Below are 17,815 nucleotides of genomic sequence, written 5' to 3' on the forward strand. Positions count from 1 at the left end.
CAGTCTTCTTACTTCTCTCTTTTACCAGCCCCACCCCACCCTCCGACCAATGTCCTGACAGCAACTAGCTGCCCTACCCTCTCTCCACCTAATCTCTGTAAGCTCTCACAAACATTATTTTACCATACCCCACCCATATGCTGCTCTCCCTCCCCCTCACCACCTTGCCTAATTCTTATCCCCACCACCCAGATTGCTTCTCCCATCGTGTGCAGTTGCTGGCAGTCTGGCCTTGGCAACCTGAGACAGTGGTCATGTGAGTGTGAGCTGTGTTTGTTTGAATCTCTGTGTGTGTGTGTATGTTGTCTATTCCAGAATAAAGCCTTCTAGCTGAAAGCCTACATGATTAGTAGTCTTTTTGTTGTGCCTGTCTATGAGTCAACATCTCTTCTGTATGGTGAGTAGCGATCTATCCTTTTCATATTATTGTCATTATGCCATACTGGATTTTCCATTGTTTGACATAGGAAGAAAAAATATATTGGTTGCCGCTGCCTCTAGGAATGTAAGCTCTCAGAATTTAAACAGTGAACCACACTGTGATGCACTATGCCTCTCTTGTGATATCTGTCACTGGAGTTGGATGATATCTTCAAAATGATTTAATGCTTACTGAATGAACCTGTGACAATACTTGATGATTTTCTTTGGATCTTCTATATTTCTTCTATCAATCCTGTCTGGTACCAATCCCAGACCAACAGTCAATTCAAGTATTCATTGAATGAGGATTTTGTAAGCTTCCTGCTTCGTGGGTGAACTATGGTACACTTCCTGAGGATTCTTCCAATGAATCTGTCTGCCACCATCCCAGATATTTCATTGATGTTATTGCTTCCAGTGATTGTTTCCTAATTGTGTAATCATATAAGGACCAGTCAAATAAAAATGGGACCAATGAAATAAAAGTAAGTGAACTGTTTATTTATTATTTCAAAGGTAATCACCATAACTGTTTGTATATTTATCCTGCTATGAGTCAAGACAGCCACTCAATAAGAGCCTTCATGGAAAAATGTTTGTCTTTGCCTACAAAGCCATGATTGTACCCAGGAGTGCACCTCTTTGTTCAAAGCAAATGATAGTCACAAATGTGTTTCTTTAGGGCTCCAAAAGTATGTAAATTGCATGGGGAGAGATTGGGATTGCATGAAGGAAGTGTAAGGCCTTCCCAACTAAACTTCTGCAGATTGGTAAAAACAATCTAACCATCATGTGGACCTAGACACATTTTTCCATGAAGGCATTGACTGTACCATGTCACAGAGGGCTAAATATATTAACTGTTATAATGTTTACTTTTGAAATAATGAACAGTTTACTTACTTCTTTTCTGGATGTCTCATTTTCTTTTGACTGCCATAGAAAAAATAATAGGCCTATTTAATGCAATATGTTAATTTGTGGATACTGAGAGTCAACTTTCAATCCCAGTACCAAGTGCCAATCCTTCACACATCTTCCTGTGAAGGAAGAACCTTTTGGAAGAATACAAAATATATAAACATTCCTACCTAAATTTAAAAGCTATTTTGAATTATGTGTTTGCATTGAAAAACAGACACTATTTTGATTGTGCCGCATCTCTTATAAATGTGAAAATTAGCCTATTCCTACTGATATTGAACTATGTGTCATGTTTTTCATATGTTTTATACATAAGACTTCCTATATATCTTAATCATTAAGACTTCCTATATATCTTAATCATACAGGGTGGTGCAAGTAAAAGTGGCCTGGATGAGTGGATGTGATTGGATGCAGCATTACTGGATGAGGGAAAGACCTACAGTTACTTCCGACAGGATGGAACAAATGGAACTTTTACTTTTTGAGTGAATGTATTGTTTTCTTAATTTCAGTAGGAGAGGTGGGTTGGATTGCAATTTTATCAAATTGCATAGGCATTGCCTCTTCCATATATAGCCTTGCATTTTCTAATAAATAGTTAAACCCTATTTTCTCTGCAACACTTAAAAATCGCTATTAAAATATTTTCTACTTCTGACTTTTTGTTAACAAACTTTTCATTGAGTTTTCTATGTGCAGTCTTCCTGTGCTCTCAGTTTTCCTTTTAACAGTATTCCAAATTGTTTTAATTTTATTATCAGAGGTACTTCTACTCATACATAACACATACTTCTGGACCATTTAAATAACTTTTCTTAATACAGTGCAGTAATTTTTATAATGTTTGACAGTTTCTGGATCATTACTCCACCTAGCTATAAGATACATTTCCCTTTTCTATTTACAAGATATTTTTCTGCCTTTAGTTGACCATGGCTCTTTAGCTGGTTTCTTACAATTATGTTTACAAATATACAGGGTTAGTCTGAATGATGGACCCATTTTCAAAACTTTATTCAAGTACAAATCCAAAATGAACAAGCTTAATACCAATGAAAAGAGGAAGTTTCAAAGTTTTTTCATAATGTTTGATACCAATTTAATAAATGTAATAATTTGTATTTAATTAGTTTTTAATGTTTATTTAATAATTACAAATGTTATAAATGTTCAACGTGGCTTCTTTGCTAAAAATTACATGCTGTAGAAATGCATCATCCTCCATCTTTGCTAGCACAACCACAAAATGCAAGATGCTTCTATCTGTCATTGGGGTTGTGAGCTTGCACATGTTGTAATCAGAAGAGCTAGTACAGCAAACATTGTCTCAGAACTTCCCGTACAGTTGGTTGGGGTATTCCAAGTTCTCGACCGGCTCTATTGGTAGACTTACTGGGACTGCACACAAAACTTCCTTCAATCTGTCGGACATCATCCTCTGACACACGAAGTTGGCCTGTGCTTTTTCCTTTGCGCACACTCCCAGTCTGTTTAAATTGCTTAAACCAATGGCTAATGCTTTTGTGAGTTGGTGGTTGAATACCAAATTTGGTATGAAATGCCCACTGCACTTCAATTTGTGACACTTTTTGCAAACTCAAGAATGTAGAAAACCCTGTGCTCCACAGTCACCATCTCACTCACAACTGACAGTGAAATGGAATGACGGCCCTATTGCAGTGCGAACTCTACTGGCTGCTTCTGAAACCATCACCTCCTGCCAAAAATTTGGCATAAAGCTTGTTCATTTTGGATTTGTACTTGAATACATATGACTTTTTGAAAATGCGTCCATCATTTAGAATAAACCGGTACTCACAAAAGTATCATGAAATAGATTAAATTTTAAATTGGCATTAGATTCACTGTACACCTCATCCCAGTCTAATTGTTACAAGCTTTCCCTAGAATTTGCAATTGTTAAATCGTTAATTGAACGCACTATTTTGGAAGACTGTTTTGCATTACTGTATGGAGCTATGTCATATACTGTAACTAGCTGTGCATCATGATCAGACAGACCATTATGAACAGGAAAGTGCATTTCTGTAATACACTTCTTATGCTTTACGTAAATTTATGGCCAAGAACTAATGTTTTATGATATCGCTAATTTTGTAGGTTTCTGAAGCTGACAAATTAATTTGTTGAAACAGGTATAGTGAAATAAAAAGATCTGTCCAACTGATGACTCGATTTTATTCTGAAATAAATATTCCTTGTTGCCTCAGGACACATCTTCTCAGTCATCGCTCCTTTTATTAAAGCTGTGCCACATATTTCTTCTCTCATTGATTTTATTCAGTACCTACCTCTTCATCAGTTACTCAATCCACCCATTCAATCTTCATTCTCATAACATTTTTACATTCACTCTTCAGCATTCTTCTGTAGCAACACAATTCAGAGGCTTCTATTCTTGTCTGCACCACTGATCACCTATGTATTAGGGCAAGAGTCTAAAACTGCCATAATTGATACAGCTGATTCCCTGAGTGTTGTGCACCAAGAATTAAATATTGCAGAAGATGCACACTGGCCAGTGCTTTGCATTATAGCATTATTTGTACTTCTCCTCAGCAATCAGAGTCACTACGCAAGCCGGCAACCTCCCAGCTTCAGTCCTGGTGATGAGGTGTTTTATGTAGTCATCTGAGCTATCGTCTGGTTGAATCAGGAAGATTATAGATACTGTTGTTTCACGTTTGTGACCATGGAGTAGAAAGAGCAGTGTATGTTGTGACATGCATATTTATCACAACATCTTATTAAAGCATTCTGTGATGCTGTTCTTCTGTGAATGGTAGGCAGCAATCATCCTTGGAGTGATGTTGCTACATGAAATAATCACTGATACTATCCCAATGGAAAACTTCTCTGTGATCAGAGATCATCACATGGGATGCTCCGTGCTTCAGAATGATGTCTTCTACAAGGGACCTTGCAGTTTCAGGAGCTTTGGCAGTTGACACAGATTCAGTGACAGCATAGTGGGTGATACCAGATACCGCAGAGGTAAATGCATTGGTGTTTCCTTACCATGGCCCACATAGTGTCTAATGTATCAGTAGAAATTGGGCCAGTGGTGTCTGCATTAGATTTGGTGTAGTGTCTTTATAAATCCAAAGTGAACAGACTCTGGAGAATCATGGAAATACCTCAGGATCATTGGTTACGGATGAGCTTCGATGATAAGCAACCAATAACACCAGTCGAATCATAGTCCCTCTTACACGATGTTCAGTCCATTAATTGGAATCCACTTTTGGCTGGTTGCTCAATCTTCAAGGCTTACATGTTTTTCAGCAATGCTGGAACTTTCCTGTGTTCAGCAGGGATGTCATTTAATACACTGATGATTGGGATTTCATCCATGCTGATGTGTTCTGCCAAAGGCTTTCTTGAAAGGCAGTCAGCATACTGGTGTTTGCATCCACTTTTGTGTACCATGCGATATTATACTCTTGAAGCTTCAAAGCCTCTCTCATGAGTCAACCTGATGGATTCTGAGAAAATTTCTTGCATCAGAAATGTTCTGAGGAGTTGGAAAATCTGTGACTGCTCTTTTTTTCTCTGAACCAGGACAGATTCCATCAGCACTCACTAAGTGCCCAAAGACTTTTATCTCTTGGGCGATGTAGAGCCCCTTTTATGGATTCAGGTTGCTGTCTGAACAAAACTGAACACAATTGTCAGTTGGCTTAAATATAATTCAAATATTTTTGAAAAAAAGAAAATGTCACTGAGACAGCAAAGACATGTCATCCATTGAAGGTGTTGAAGGAGGTTGTCTATCTTCTGTGCAAAGGTGGCTGGAGCATTACACAGTTCAAATGGCATAACTTTGAACACACAGAGCCTGTCAGGAGTTATGAAGGTGGTCCTTTCCCAGTCAGCCTTGCCCAGTAGGGCGTTTCAATGTTCATAGTTCAGAAATGCTGTGCTCCATTAGAGCAGTTTAGGTTGTTATGAATGTGTATCAATTGATAGACATCTTTCTTTGTGATTTTTTTCAGTTGTCAAGAGTCGATGCAGAAATGCCACATGCTTTCCTCTTTCACAAGGACTACCAGAGAGATCTGAAGACTCGCTGAAGATTCAGGTATGTCATCTTGCAGCCTCTTCACCACTTTTTCCTAAATTATCCATCATTCAGGTGATGATGCATTATATGATTGGCACACTGTATGAGTGTCAGCTAAATGGTGGGTAATCTCCACTGTTGATACAGTGTTTCATCATGCGCAACTTGATCTGTCTTTTCCCCACTCTGGAAACTGATGCAGAATGGATAATACTCCCTGACATTGTTCCTTGGTCAGGATAGATCCTATTAACAGTTAATAGCGTCTTAAGATGTTGGATAACGACCTGGTCGAAAATGACCCAGAGCAATCTTTGTTATGTGTGCTTGTTGGAATAGCTTTGTCAGTCTGGAACTGTGATCTTCCACAGCCTATGATTACTTGTGATGCCTACCAGAAGTCCCATCTGAGAGTAACATCATAACTACAGTCTTTTAAAACAGCAAATTCTAAGAGCTGTGTTCTATCAGCAATAGTTATTTTTGCAATAGATGTTCCTGTTGGCTAGATGTATTTCCAATTCATGATCTTCAACATGACTATTTTAATGTCACAAACCATAGTATTCTTTAGATGGCAATGGTAGCATTTGACATTACAGGAAAAGAAGTCCCTGTATTGATTGAATTGACTAGTGCCCAGATAGGTTCACCATCAGTAATGGTGATGAGATTTCCTGTTATCTTGATAATTGTTGTCCAAGGAGGATAATCATCTGTGGGGGTGTAACCTCTGTAGGTTGCCACCTCAGTTTTTCTGAATTTGGCATCTAGGTAAGCAACAGGGAATGCTAAGCCATGTTGGGGAGTCAATTCATCCACAGTACAGTTACGAGCGTCAGTCCACAGATCGACCATAATTGTCTGCAGTTGACTGGCATGAATAGGACAGTTGTGATGGCTGATGTCTTGTGGTATAACAGTAGTCAAACACTCATTTTCTCTCTCTGCACTTGCACAAAATGTGTCCAAGGCATCCACAGTGAAAACAGAATAGCGTGTTGTCCTCCTTCCTCCAAATGTCGGTTCTTCTATGTGGTGTTCTGCTTGGTGGAGTAGTTAGTTGTAGCTGGGTTAGTCATATGCTGAATTGTCTTTTGATGGTGGTGGCATAGGTTTTAGTTGGTCGAGTCTGTTCTTCATGGTCTGTTCAACTTGCAATGGAGACTGGTGGCAAAGATTGATACACTTCCTCTTCGACATTCTCTGTTACCTCCGGAAACATGGGGGTCAATGCCCTTGGCCCCTATCTGTTGTGTACTTGGTCTGACATTTCTGGCTGCCATACACTGCTGTATCTCTCGTCTTACTTTCTGGAATTTGAGAGAAGCAAGGTCTTGGTGGTCTTCCACAACTCCCAGAGGATCACATTTGAGAGTCGGTCATATCTCTTTCATCCAAATTTTATTTATTTATTTATTTGTTTGTTTCCTTAGTGCAGTGGCACCATTGGATGAATTGTTCTGTTGTTGTGACATCCTTTTGCCAAAAGAGCGTGGTACATGTCTTGTGTGAATCCTTTCATTGAATGTGGGATTTTCTTGCCTTCTGTCATGTGCTGATTCGCAATGTTGCAAAGGGCCAAAACATTTTGCGTGTATGATTGTGTCGTTTTACCATAGTGTTGGGCCCTGTTCTTTAATTGTTCTTCTGTGAAATTGACTTGCTTTTGATTGACATGAGATGTTTCCTTCTGTTTGGCTGGAATTTGTCCAATCTATTAAGGTTCTCTTCATTGTTTTTGAACTACTATAGTCGGGTGCCATCGAAGTAAAAGCACATGCTTGTCAAACACATCACGTCATCCTAACTGTTATATCTGGTAACTCAGTCAAAGCCTTTCAGCCTTTGGTTGGGTGCCAACCACCCTCTGGAAAGCACTGATGGGTTTCTGATGTACAGCTGACTTACTACTGACTTAGAATGGGACAATGTGATTTCTGCAGCTCCCATTTTTTAATTTCTTTTATGTGTACTGAGTGATGTGGCACAATGGCACATTGGACTTGCATTCAATAGTGCGATGGTTCATATGCTGCCCATCCAGTCGTCCGGATTTAGGTTTTCTGTGATTTCCCTAAATCACTCCTGTCAAATGCCATGATTGTTCCTTTGAAACAGGCATGAACAATTTCCTTCCCCATCCTTTCATAATCTGAATGTATGCTCCTTCTCTAATGACCACGCTATCAATGGGATGTTAAACTCTGATCTTCATTCTTCCTTCCTTCCTCCTATATGTGAAGTCTCACGTATTAGAGAAGTCCCAATTAGCTTTAAACTTGAAATGTATTAATTTAACAGTTTTGACTCATTCCCTTTCCTGCTGCAGAACTTTTACTCACTTTATCAGCAGCCACAATCCAACACAGAAGACTGAGTACCCTACAGGAAGAAAAGATGTAGGTTATGCATAGTGGTACCAGAAAAATTACAAAGCAAGATATAGAGGCAAACTCATGGTTCAGTTTTAGCTGGATAATGTGCCTGCAGAGCCACAGAACAGAGTTGTTGTTGTTGTTGTCATCAGTCCTGAGACTGGTTTGATGCAGCTCTCCATGCTACTCTATCCTGTGCAAGCTTCTTCATCTCCCAGTACTTACTGCAACCTACATCCTTCTGAATCTGCTTAGTGTATTCATCTCTTGGTCTCCCTCTACGATTTTTATCCACCACGCTGCCCTCCAATGTTAAATTTGTGATCCCTTGATGCCTCAGAACATGTCCTACCAACCGGTCCCTTCTTCTAGTCAAGTTGTGCCACAAACTCCTCTTCTCCCCAATTCTATTCAATACCTCCTCATTAGTTACGTGATGTACCCATCTAATCTTCAGCATTCTTCTGTAGCACCACATTTCAAAAGCTTCTATTCTCTTCTTGTCCAAACTATTTATCGTCCATGTTTCACTTCCATACATGGCTACACTCCATACAAATACTTTCAGAAACGACTTCCTGACACTTAAATCTATACTCGATGTTAACAAATTTCTCTTCTTCTGAAATGCTTTCCTTGCGTTTCACAAAATGACTGGTGAATGAGTACAAACAGGATGTCAGTCATTACACAAAAAAAAAAAATTGTCACATGTGCTCAAAGGGCTGAACTCAGTCATCAAAACACTTCCTTGCAGAGGTTACCCGAGGTAGATAAACCATTTCATATGACTGTCATGGATATACTTGGGCTATTTTCTCAAACACCAGCAGGAAATCATTATGTACTATTGATAATTTACTTCTGTAAAGTGAGCCGGGAGCAGTCACATTTAAACCCCTCACAGTTCAACCTCACTCTTGATGCTAGCAACTTCAAAGTCCAATGGTTGTTAACCAACAGTAATAAAGAAGTATTTGTATCTACTGACTATCTTCTGATGCACCTGTATCCTTCTTTGGCAGAGAACTGCCGCCCACACCCAGCCATTCCTGAAACTATTTTAGTCTACCTTTTTTGGAAGGCAATTTGAATGTACGTACCTCGATGCTTCCTGTTGCTTCGATGAGGTCGTTCATGTTGAGCACTGCTATTGTTTTCTGAATGTCCAAATGTTTTGAACTCAATTGTATAATCTAAAGCTGTTGGATTCACAGATCTTGGACAATCAGATGAAACAGCAAATGTAGCATACGGACTCATCTCATATATATCTGAAATATTTTCAAAATCATTGTATTTTCCATGTGAAATAAGAAAGAATAAATATCTTTGTCAAACATTTACATTTTTTTCTGCTAGATACTTGTTTCTATAATTATGAACCTAATATATAAATATGTTCACAAAAAAAGAGCCTACATTATAAAAAAAAATATCTCATTGCTCTTCTTCACATTCTCTCCTACATTTTTGTGAGCTGGTTTACTTTTATGTGTGAGCAAGGAATGTCTGTGCTGTACATTACTTACTTATTAAAAATAGAAAGTCAAGAAATATTATTGCTAGAAAGTCTGACATTTGTCTCACCAGATGAAGTATCCATTTGTTTTGAAGTGTGATGTTCATCTGATTTACTTGGTGAAGATGAATATATCTGTTGGAAATTTCGTTTATTGTCCATTTCAGCAGCTGCCTTGCAAATGCTGGCACTTTCAAGAGCATCCTGACATGCTCTGCCACCAAGACTATCCTTGCACTGTCTGCAAGAAGAAATACTTCTACACAAAGCCAGAAAAATTAGCAAATAAACATACTAGGGCTTCACTAACTTACTTTCTGCGTATTGCAACATATATCAGAAGTCCAGCACTTAATAATAAAACTGCAGAACAGACTGTGGATACCACGACATAGATGTCTTCATAGAAGTGGGGAGTATCTGTCAAGCTTTGACTTTCCTGCATTGGTGCAACAGTTGCTGGAAAAAGAGAATAGCTCACTGTACTCTTACTTAAAAATATATGCATACTGGTTGATTCTATATTCATTGAAATTTCAGCACCAAACTTTCTTAACTAGTAAGAAATATTGTGCCAACTTTGCTGATGACATTTTTTGTTATTTTTCATGCAGGGTGTGTGATGAAGCAAGCTGGGATATTTTTACTTCCTCTCTTGTTTTGCCATCTGCCTCCTTAAATTCGTTTCTTCACTTTTAACTCATTATCATTAAGATATGTGAGTATAATCTGCATTTCCATAAAAGAGAAAGGTTGGCCCTCAGTTTTAAAGAATCTAACACCAGATTTAATTTTGTGCTTATTTTTATGTATGTAATTGATTTTCTAATTTATTTTTGACTATTCCTAGTTACTATCTTTTGTTACAGGGTGAAATCAGTAATTGTTTCATAACTTAAATTCTATTGTTGACTTATAAACAAATATAAAATCTGTACTAATGACAAACATTTGGAATTCAAAACACAGCCACTTATAAACAAATATAAATTCTGTACTAATTACAAACATTTGGAATTCGAAACACAGCCATTCTTAAAGTATTTCTTTGGCTCTATTCGAAAACATGTTAGCAAAGCCAGCCCCTAATTAATTCCAAAGTAATTATCAATTTTGTCAAAAGTATTGTTTGCATAACTATATCTGTTGATTTCATGATTTAAACAAATAATTCTACCTAACTCTTGTAGTAGAAGAAACTGTTAAAATTTTTTCTAGGTATTCAGTTTATGGGTTTAGTGTTGTAGGATTGCTGGATCCAATGATGCTCACTATACCACAAGTAATAAGCACTATTTTATTACTCGGAAGCACACATATACAGTTATAAACATTCTTGATTCTCAGTGCATGGGTGTACCGTTTTGCATGCGGCCACAGACTGGTCACAGAGAGCTTGGTGTCATCGCGCTCCATGATGTGAGTGCACAATGCCAAGTCCTTATGCAGAAATACAGGAGGGAGGGAGTGCAGTCGAAGAGAAGGCACATGATTGTTAGTGATTAGCTCCTTAACATGGCCGACAAATGTAGAGTCGCAAATTTGGTCTGGAGGAAGTGAAGGCTTGACTAGCTCTGTGGGAGTGTGAGGGGTTCTCCATACAGTACTTCTGCCAGGGACATGCCAAGGTCCTCTTTGTATGCAGCCCGAATGCCTAACATTACCCATGGTAATGCGTCAGCCCACTCACCTTCATGGCACAACAGGAAAGCTTTAAGCATTTGGTGCCAGCGTTTGACAGCCTATTGCTCTGGGTGGTGGTATGCTGTAGTCCTAAATCGTTTCACCCCACACAGTTCACAAAGCTGTCGGAAGAGGGCACTCGAACTGGCGTCCCTAGTCAGTGGTGATAGAACTTGGGCAGCCGTAGCGTGAGATCCACATTTATAAAAGGGCTCAGGCCACTGAGTCAGCTGTGATAGTAGTGAGAGGAATTACCTCTACCCAGCAGGTAAACCTGTCAATGGCGGACAGTATGTAATGAAAGGGGCCCGAGGGGGTTAAGGGTCAGACAATATTGGTATGTGTGTGTGCTGGAATCTTCTTTTTCCCACATCGAATGTACCCTTGGGGGGGGCTGTGCATGGCATCCTACTTTTGCGCGCTGACAAGTCACACATGCTTGTGCCCAACTGTGACATTGTTTTATCATCCAGGGCCAAACGAAACATTTAGATACCAGACGTGCGGTGGCGTGAATGCCAGGGTGTGCCAAGTCATGGACAGTATTAAAAATGTCCTGGCAGAGAGGTGCAGGAATCACTGGACATATGCATCCTGTTGAAATGTCACACCACATGGGTGATGAAAACCCAGGAAGTGTCTGTAACTCTAGTTTGAGTCCTGTTTCAACATTGGAGCACCACAATGTGGCGAGATCATTATCCTCTGTTTGCAATTTAGACAGTTCACTGAGGTCCAGTTGTGAAGATAAAACTGACACACAAGATAGAAAATTGGCGATGACATTGTCTGCCCCTCTGACATAACGTATGTTGTACATAAACTGACATATGAGGTCCATATGTCGAAAACATCTTGGGGATGAGTCCTTGCCTGTGTTACGGAAAGTGTACACCACTGGCTCATGGTCAATAAATACCACGAGATGGCGACCTTCGATATCATCTTGGAAATATTTGGTGGTGGCGTAAATAGCAAACAGTTCCCGGTCAAAGGTCGACCATTTACGTTGGGAAGTGGACAGTTTGTGTGAGAAAAATCTGAGCGGCTATACTACAGAACCCATGGATTGCTGAAGTACCGCCCCCACTGCTGTGTCACTAGCACCTGTAGTAGGCGAGATGGGTGCATCAGGAATGGGGTGAGCGAGTGCAACGGCCATCTGTAAGGCTTTTAGGTTATCAAATGTGCAACGCATATCTGGAGTCCACGTGACCGCCTGAGACCCCGAAGTGTTTTTCTCCTGCAAGAGCATCCGTAAGTGGGGCTTGTATGTCGGCAGCATGGGGGATGTGTTTGTGGTAGTAATTTACCATTCCAAGGAAGCAGAGGCACCGTACTAGTGGCCTCAACCTGTTTGGGTAGGGGGCGGATGCCGTCGGCAGATACCCCGTGGCCCAGAAAAGTGACACTATTGTGGCGGAGTTGTGACTCAGCATTGTTCACTGCAACACCATTTGCTTTTAATAGTTGGAACACTGTATTTAAATGGAGTTCATGTTCCTCGAGGGAGGAAGAAAAGATTAACAAGTCATCCAGGTACGCATATACAAAGTCCAGTTTTCCAAACAACAAGTCGATGAACCGTCCACATCTGTGCAGCATTTTTAAGTCCGAACAGTGTGAACAAATACTCAATCAACTCTAATGGGGTGATGATAGCGGTTTTTTCAATGTCCTCCAGTGCCATTGGCAGTTAGTGGTAAGCCTTGTGCCAGTCAATTACACTGAAAATTTGTGCCTCATGCAGTTGTGAAGCAAAGTCTTGAATATTTGGAATGGGATAATTATCTAGAATTGTTCTGGTGTTAAGCACCCGATAGTCACTGCAGAGGCGGAAAGTGTCATCTTTCTTGGGCGCCAAATGAATGGGTGATGACAAACTACTAGAAGAAGGGCAAATAGTCTTACTATCTAAAAGTTCCTGAATTATAGTTTGACATGTACCGGTGAACCTTCTGTGGTATTGATTCTTTGGACAGTACCATTGTTGATCACAAACACCAATGGGGATGATGGACCTGCACCCAATGCACTATGACTAACCTGTAATGCACACGCTTGTGTGTCCCAGGCCGGCGGGTCAGCAGCAGTGACCGTGATCCACTGATAGTCCTTGTTTTGGAGCTCAGTGGGGTACTTGGTAGTGTCATGGGCACAGCCTCTCTCCGGCAGCAGAAACGTCACGCAGCATCGGAGGTGGGTGCGAGGAAGTGGTGCAGGGGTTGGGGCCGTGGCCGTGACAGCTGAGTGACCGGCTTATGAACGTCCATGAGTTTGGCTTGCACAGCGGCTATGCATAAACGGAGGGCTTCATTGCTGTCCCAAAGTTCTTCATCATGCGATCTAAGTGCCAGCACTGCCATAGCGGTTTCAGCTAGCTCACACAATAGAGTGGCGCTCTCAGATGAGAGGGAAGAGATATCTGAACCGGTGGCATGGTCTATCAAGTTAAAGGTTAGTGTACCTCGTTGTAGGTTGGATGTCAGTGCATGGGCTAAGAGAAAATCTACCCCAAGCATGGGTTCATCTACCTCGGCGATAACAAAAGTCCACTGTAAGGGAGTGTTAATATCCTGCATTTTAAGGCTTAATTTAGTTATTCCATGAGACTGGATCAGGGAATTGTTGTCAGCTCAAAGCTGGGGGCAAGGCCGTTGCTCGAATTTTATCCTTTAATTGCTCTGGACATGTTAACACTTGCACCTTTGTACCTGTCCCTGTGTGCTCTGAAAGTGTTTATGCGCACCACCAGTCCTTCTACCTGGTGCTCTGAACGTTCAGAGAACGCGTTGGGAATGTGCATGGAGAACGACATTTCTTAACTGTGTCACCAAACAGAGAATGGAAATAACACCAAGTGGGATGGTGCATGGCATCGTCAGTTGCGCTGGCTGAGGTTGAAGTGGCAGAGGAGGGAGTCTTGTCAGTAGATTCTTCCGATGGTGGCAATGGAGTAGTGCTGGTAGGAGAGGAGTTATGATGGTGGCTGCCAGGCGGCGTTGGGTCTGCGCACATGTGCAGAGCGAGTCATGCAAACTCTGTACCTCACGATGGAAACTACTGCGCAGGTGTGCCAACCCCTGAGGCCTGAGGGCCCAAGGGGGGTGGGGGGGGATGCGGGGAGGGGGGCAGAATGTTGCAAACCTGGTCTGTGATCTTCAGTTTAGTGTCTAGTGGGGCCGAACTTGGACTTGAACTTCCAGAGAAATTTTGAGCAACCAGATGGTCCAAAGTGTAACGTTTGGCATGTAATGTGTGTCAATCATGGCGTAAAGATGACGCCAGAGCTGTGATGGGGATCTGGAACCCAGCAACTCATGACTGATGAGGCGGATAGCTTCCTCTGGCTTCCTCTGTCAGTGTGGATAGTTGCTCGAGGATGGTACGTCGGGCGAATACATATTTGTCCGTAGTGGTGGTGGGGGGGGGGAGGGGGGGAGGCAAGCCACAATGTTGCAGGTCAGGTCCAGTTCATAATGGAGGTGACATAGTAAGCAAAGGAACTTTGAGTTGTCGTCAGCGATGCCAAGTAGTTGCAGGATGTGGTCGACCAAGGCAAACCATGTGTGTGGGTAGTCCTTGTGAAGGGATGGTACCTTAGGCCAACAGATGGTGAAGTCTTGACATAACTGTTTGTCAGAAAAAGTCACTCCCTGTCCATAGCTCTGCAGCATAATTGGCTCGGGTGCAGTAGCGGTGCACCAGCTTCCGACTCTGTCAGTGGCATGCGGCTCGGTAGGTGCGGCTGGCTCAACTTTGGTTGAGAAATCAACTAGTCGGGTATTCGATGGAGTAACACCAATAGGCGTAGAATGGACCAGCACAGTAGAGTCGACCGTAGTCGAATGGTGTGCAGGGAATGATGGAGTACAGTTTCCTGGGTCCTTCCCCTACAGGTGCATTAAGATTGTTAAAATCACCTAATGTTCATGGAACACATGCTGCAGGAACAGCATGTGCCATCGGAAACACTCGCAAAGCGGATGCTGGTGGTGTGTGGGGGGGCAGCGGGGTAGGGAGGGGCTGGTGCAAAATCCAAAGTTCCAGGATAAACACGAAATTTCCTGTCTTGAGCATCCGGCTCGATTTGTACTGCCACTGATTCAGGTGGAAAGTTCACACTAGCACTTGGGAAACCCGTAATCATAGTCACTGGGGTTTGAGCACATTGTGTCAGCTATTTTTGAGCACTCGCGACACATGGGAAGTTCATACTCAGCACAAAACGTTCACATCCAAAGTTGTGTGTGCGAAAAATGTTCTTTTGGTATGGAACACTGCCACACCGACTGCTGACTCATGTACAGCAACGAAAAGTTATTATATGAACATGATGCTGGCACATGTGGCTGTGGGGATGTAGAAGCACTGTCCTGTTGAGTACAGCTAGTTGATGTGTTGAAGCAATGTGTCGAACTATTGCAAACACAAGGTGGGTAATTGGAAAACCATGCCAAAGCATCCATTGGAAAACCTAGTTGGCACGCGTGCGGTGTAGTTGGCGGCAAGTGATCCATTGTATACTGCTCAATGGTACGAGAGTTCGTTGTAGCACTCACGAACATAATTTGGGGTCACCAGTAAGGGTTTAGTGTTGTAGGGTTGCCGGATCCAATGATGCACACTATACCACATGTAATAAGCACTATTTTATTACTCAGAAGTACATATATACAGTTATGTACATTCTTGATTCTCAGTGCATATGTGTACCATTTCGCACGCGGCCACAGACAGGTCGCAAAGAGCTTGCCAAAACAAAGATATTACACACAACTTGGTAGATAGTCGCCACAAGTTAATTGGATGAAGTATGTTTCAATTGTAATTTCTGTAACTTAAACATCAAACAATGTGTAGTTTCAGTGCCTATTATTGTAATGAAATGTAAGGGCGCAATTTTTGGCCCTGAGACAGTCAGTCCACAGCCAAGTTTCAAACAAGGACCCCATAATGGTTAGATCAACAACAATGCATCCACTTAACTGTGAAAAAAAGTGTAATATGCTGTGTGCTAAAATAGTGACAGCATCTGTTCAATACAGACCATATTATGCAGCAAGAACTGTGCAGTTAGGTTTTTACTGCTCATAGATGTTTGACATTAAACTACTGTAGCAGTATGTTGATGTTTGCTTGCAACCTGTTAATGAGACTTACTGTAAGTTAAACATCTGTGCACAACACCATATAATTGTTTATTATTGGCAGGGGGGGGGGGCGCTTGTGAACAATGAAAGTAAAGAACTCTGAAAGGCAAATCTGCACCTGTTGTCTACTTCATTTAAAGTAGTCAGTGTTGAACTTCCATTTCCTCCCTCTGGTTTCCAGCCAGTGTAGCAATGCAGTATGTCAACCCCAAGGACAATCAATGAGGAAATAAAGCAGGTGAATGTCACAGGTGGATTAGTGTTTGGCTACAGAACATAGAATCCTAGCCCCCAACAAAAAACCTCGAAGATTAGTCTTAAAATACAGAAATTTTACCTCCAGATATGGTTGTTGTGGCCATACTGTAATGTACTCTTGTTGATCCAGCACTGTTATGAGCTGTAATTCGTAGTTCATACCATGTACCAGGCTGAAGATCACCAATCAAAAAGTTCATTGATGGCACATTGTTGTCCACCAAAATCCATTCATTTCTGGTTCCCAAAATCCGATATTCAACAACAAAATATAACATGGGACATCCTCCATCTGGCCAGTATGGTAAGTGCAAGAGCACAGAAGTTGCATTTGTTGTCAAAAGTGTTTTTAGTTCAGGAACTTGTGGTTCTGGAAAAAATTACCATGTTTACTGTTACTTCATTGAGTATCAGGTATTCCATACATCCAGTATGGCTTTAAGGCAATGTCAAGTATAATTATGATGTTGTTGAATTGTGATCAGTTTATAGCTTATAAAATACCATATGACATTAATTCCACATATATTCTTCAAAGAAGTGTGAATATTACATAATATCTACTTGAGTTAGTCTCATAATGGTCACACACCTAAACATATTTCTGTTTCACACTCATACATTTTTTTATTACAAATTATATATTGCAATAACACAAGGCACACCACAGGCTATATTTAACTCTTTGTAAGGTTGCCATAATGTATCTTCGGAATATTATTGTCGTGGGTGTTGAGATGGAGCCAGGTGAGGTAAACTACCTGTTCTGAGTCAAGTCGCTGAGCAGCTTGAGTTCGAAGCAGTTTGTTGTATAAGTATCTTGTTGGTAACACGTACTTCTGACAGTGTAAAACACAATATTAAAAGTATTGAAATGGATCCAAAGTCAATGTAGAATGAGCAATAGTTATTTTTTAACAGAATAAACGACCAAGAAGAAGATGTGTCTCTTAATCTTCAAATCAAAACCTGAACCATTATTAACACAATGCTAGCAGAAGCAATTTTCCCTAGACAGTGTTGCTGAAGACAAATAATGTTAATTATTTGTCAGATGTACTTTTCTCCAATTAATTTAATCAATTGATTAAATAGCAACTTGATTAAATAGCAACTTTAGCTATAGAAATATCTTCATTAATAAATCATTTAAATAATAGTATTATGGGAGTTGGGTACATTTCAACCTCTCTTTTGTGTTTCTTAATCTTGAACAAGCTGTTGACCAAATACTAAGAAAGTTTATATGGCAGGTTCTTGGTGCAAACTGCATCCCAAAGTCCTACATCTAAAATCTCCAGGACATGTGTGAAAAAATCAAGACAAAAACTATACGCTCTGTAGGTGTCAGCGAATAACTTGAGGTAAAATTTTTGGTGCACCGAGA

General features: G+C 40.8%; 1 protein-coding gene across 1 annotated transcript in view; it reads right to left on the reverse strand.

Annotated features, from left to right (window-relative positions):
- Positions 1-17,815, reverse strand: part of LOC126263646 (Down syndrome cell adhesion molecule-like protein Dscam2) — a 421,438-nt gene that overhangs the window by 40,859 nt on the left and 362,764 nt on the right. Inside the window, exons 28-31 of the mRNA XM_049960745.1 lie at positions 16,508-16,798; positions 9,649-9,793; positions 9,403-9,590; positions 8,916-9,086 (exon numbers count right to left, since the gene is read on the reverse strand). Coding sequence (XP_049816702.1) covers positions 8,916-9,086; positions 9,403-9,590; positions 9,649-9,793; positions 16,508-16,798 — 795 coding nt within the window. The remainder of the gene's footprint in view (positions 1-8,915; positions 9,087-9,402; positions 9,591-9,648; positions 9,794-16,507; positions 16,799-17,815) is intronic.

This window comes from Schistocerca nitens, chromosome 1 (genome assembly GCF_023898315.1).
Source record: "Schistocerca nitens isolate TAMUIC-IGC-003100 chromosome 1, iqSchNite1.1, whole genome shotgun sequence".
NCBI classification, from domain to species: domain Eukaryota; kingdom Metazoa; phylum Arthropoda; class Insecta; order Orthoptera; family Acrididae; genus Schistocerca; species Schistocerca nitens.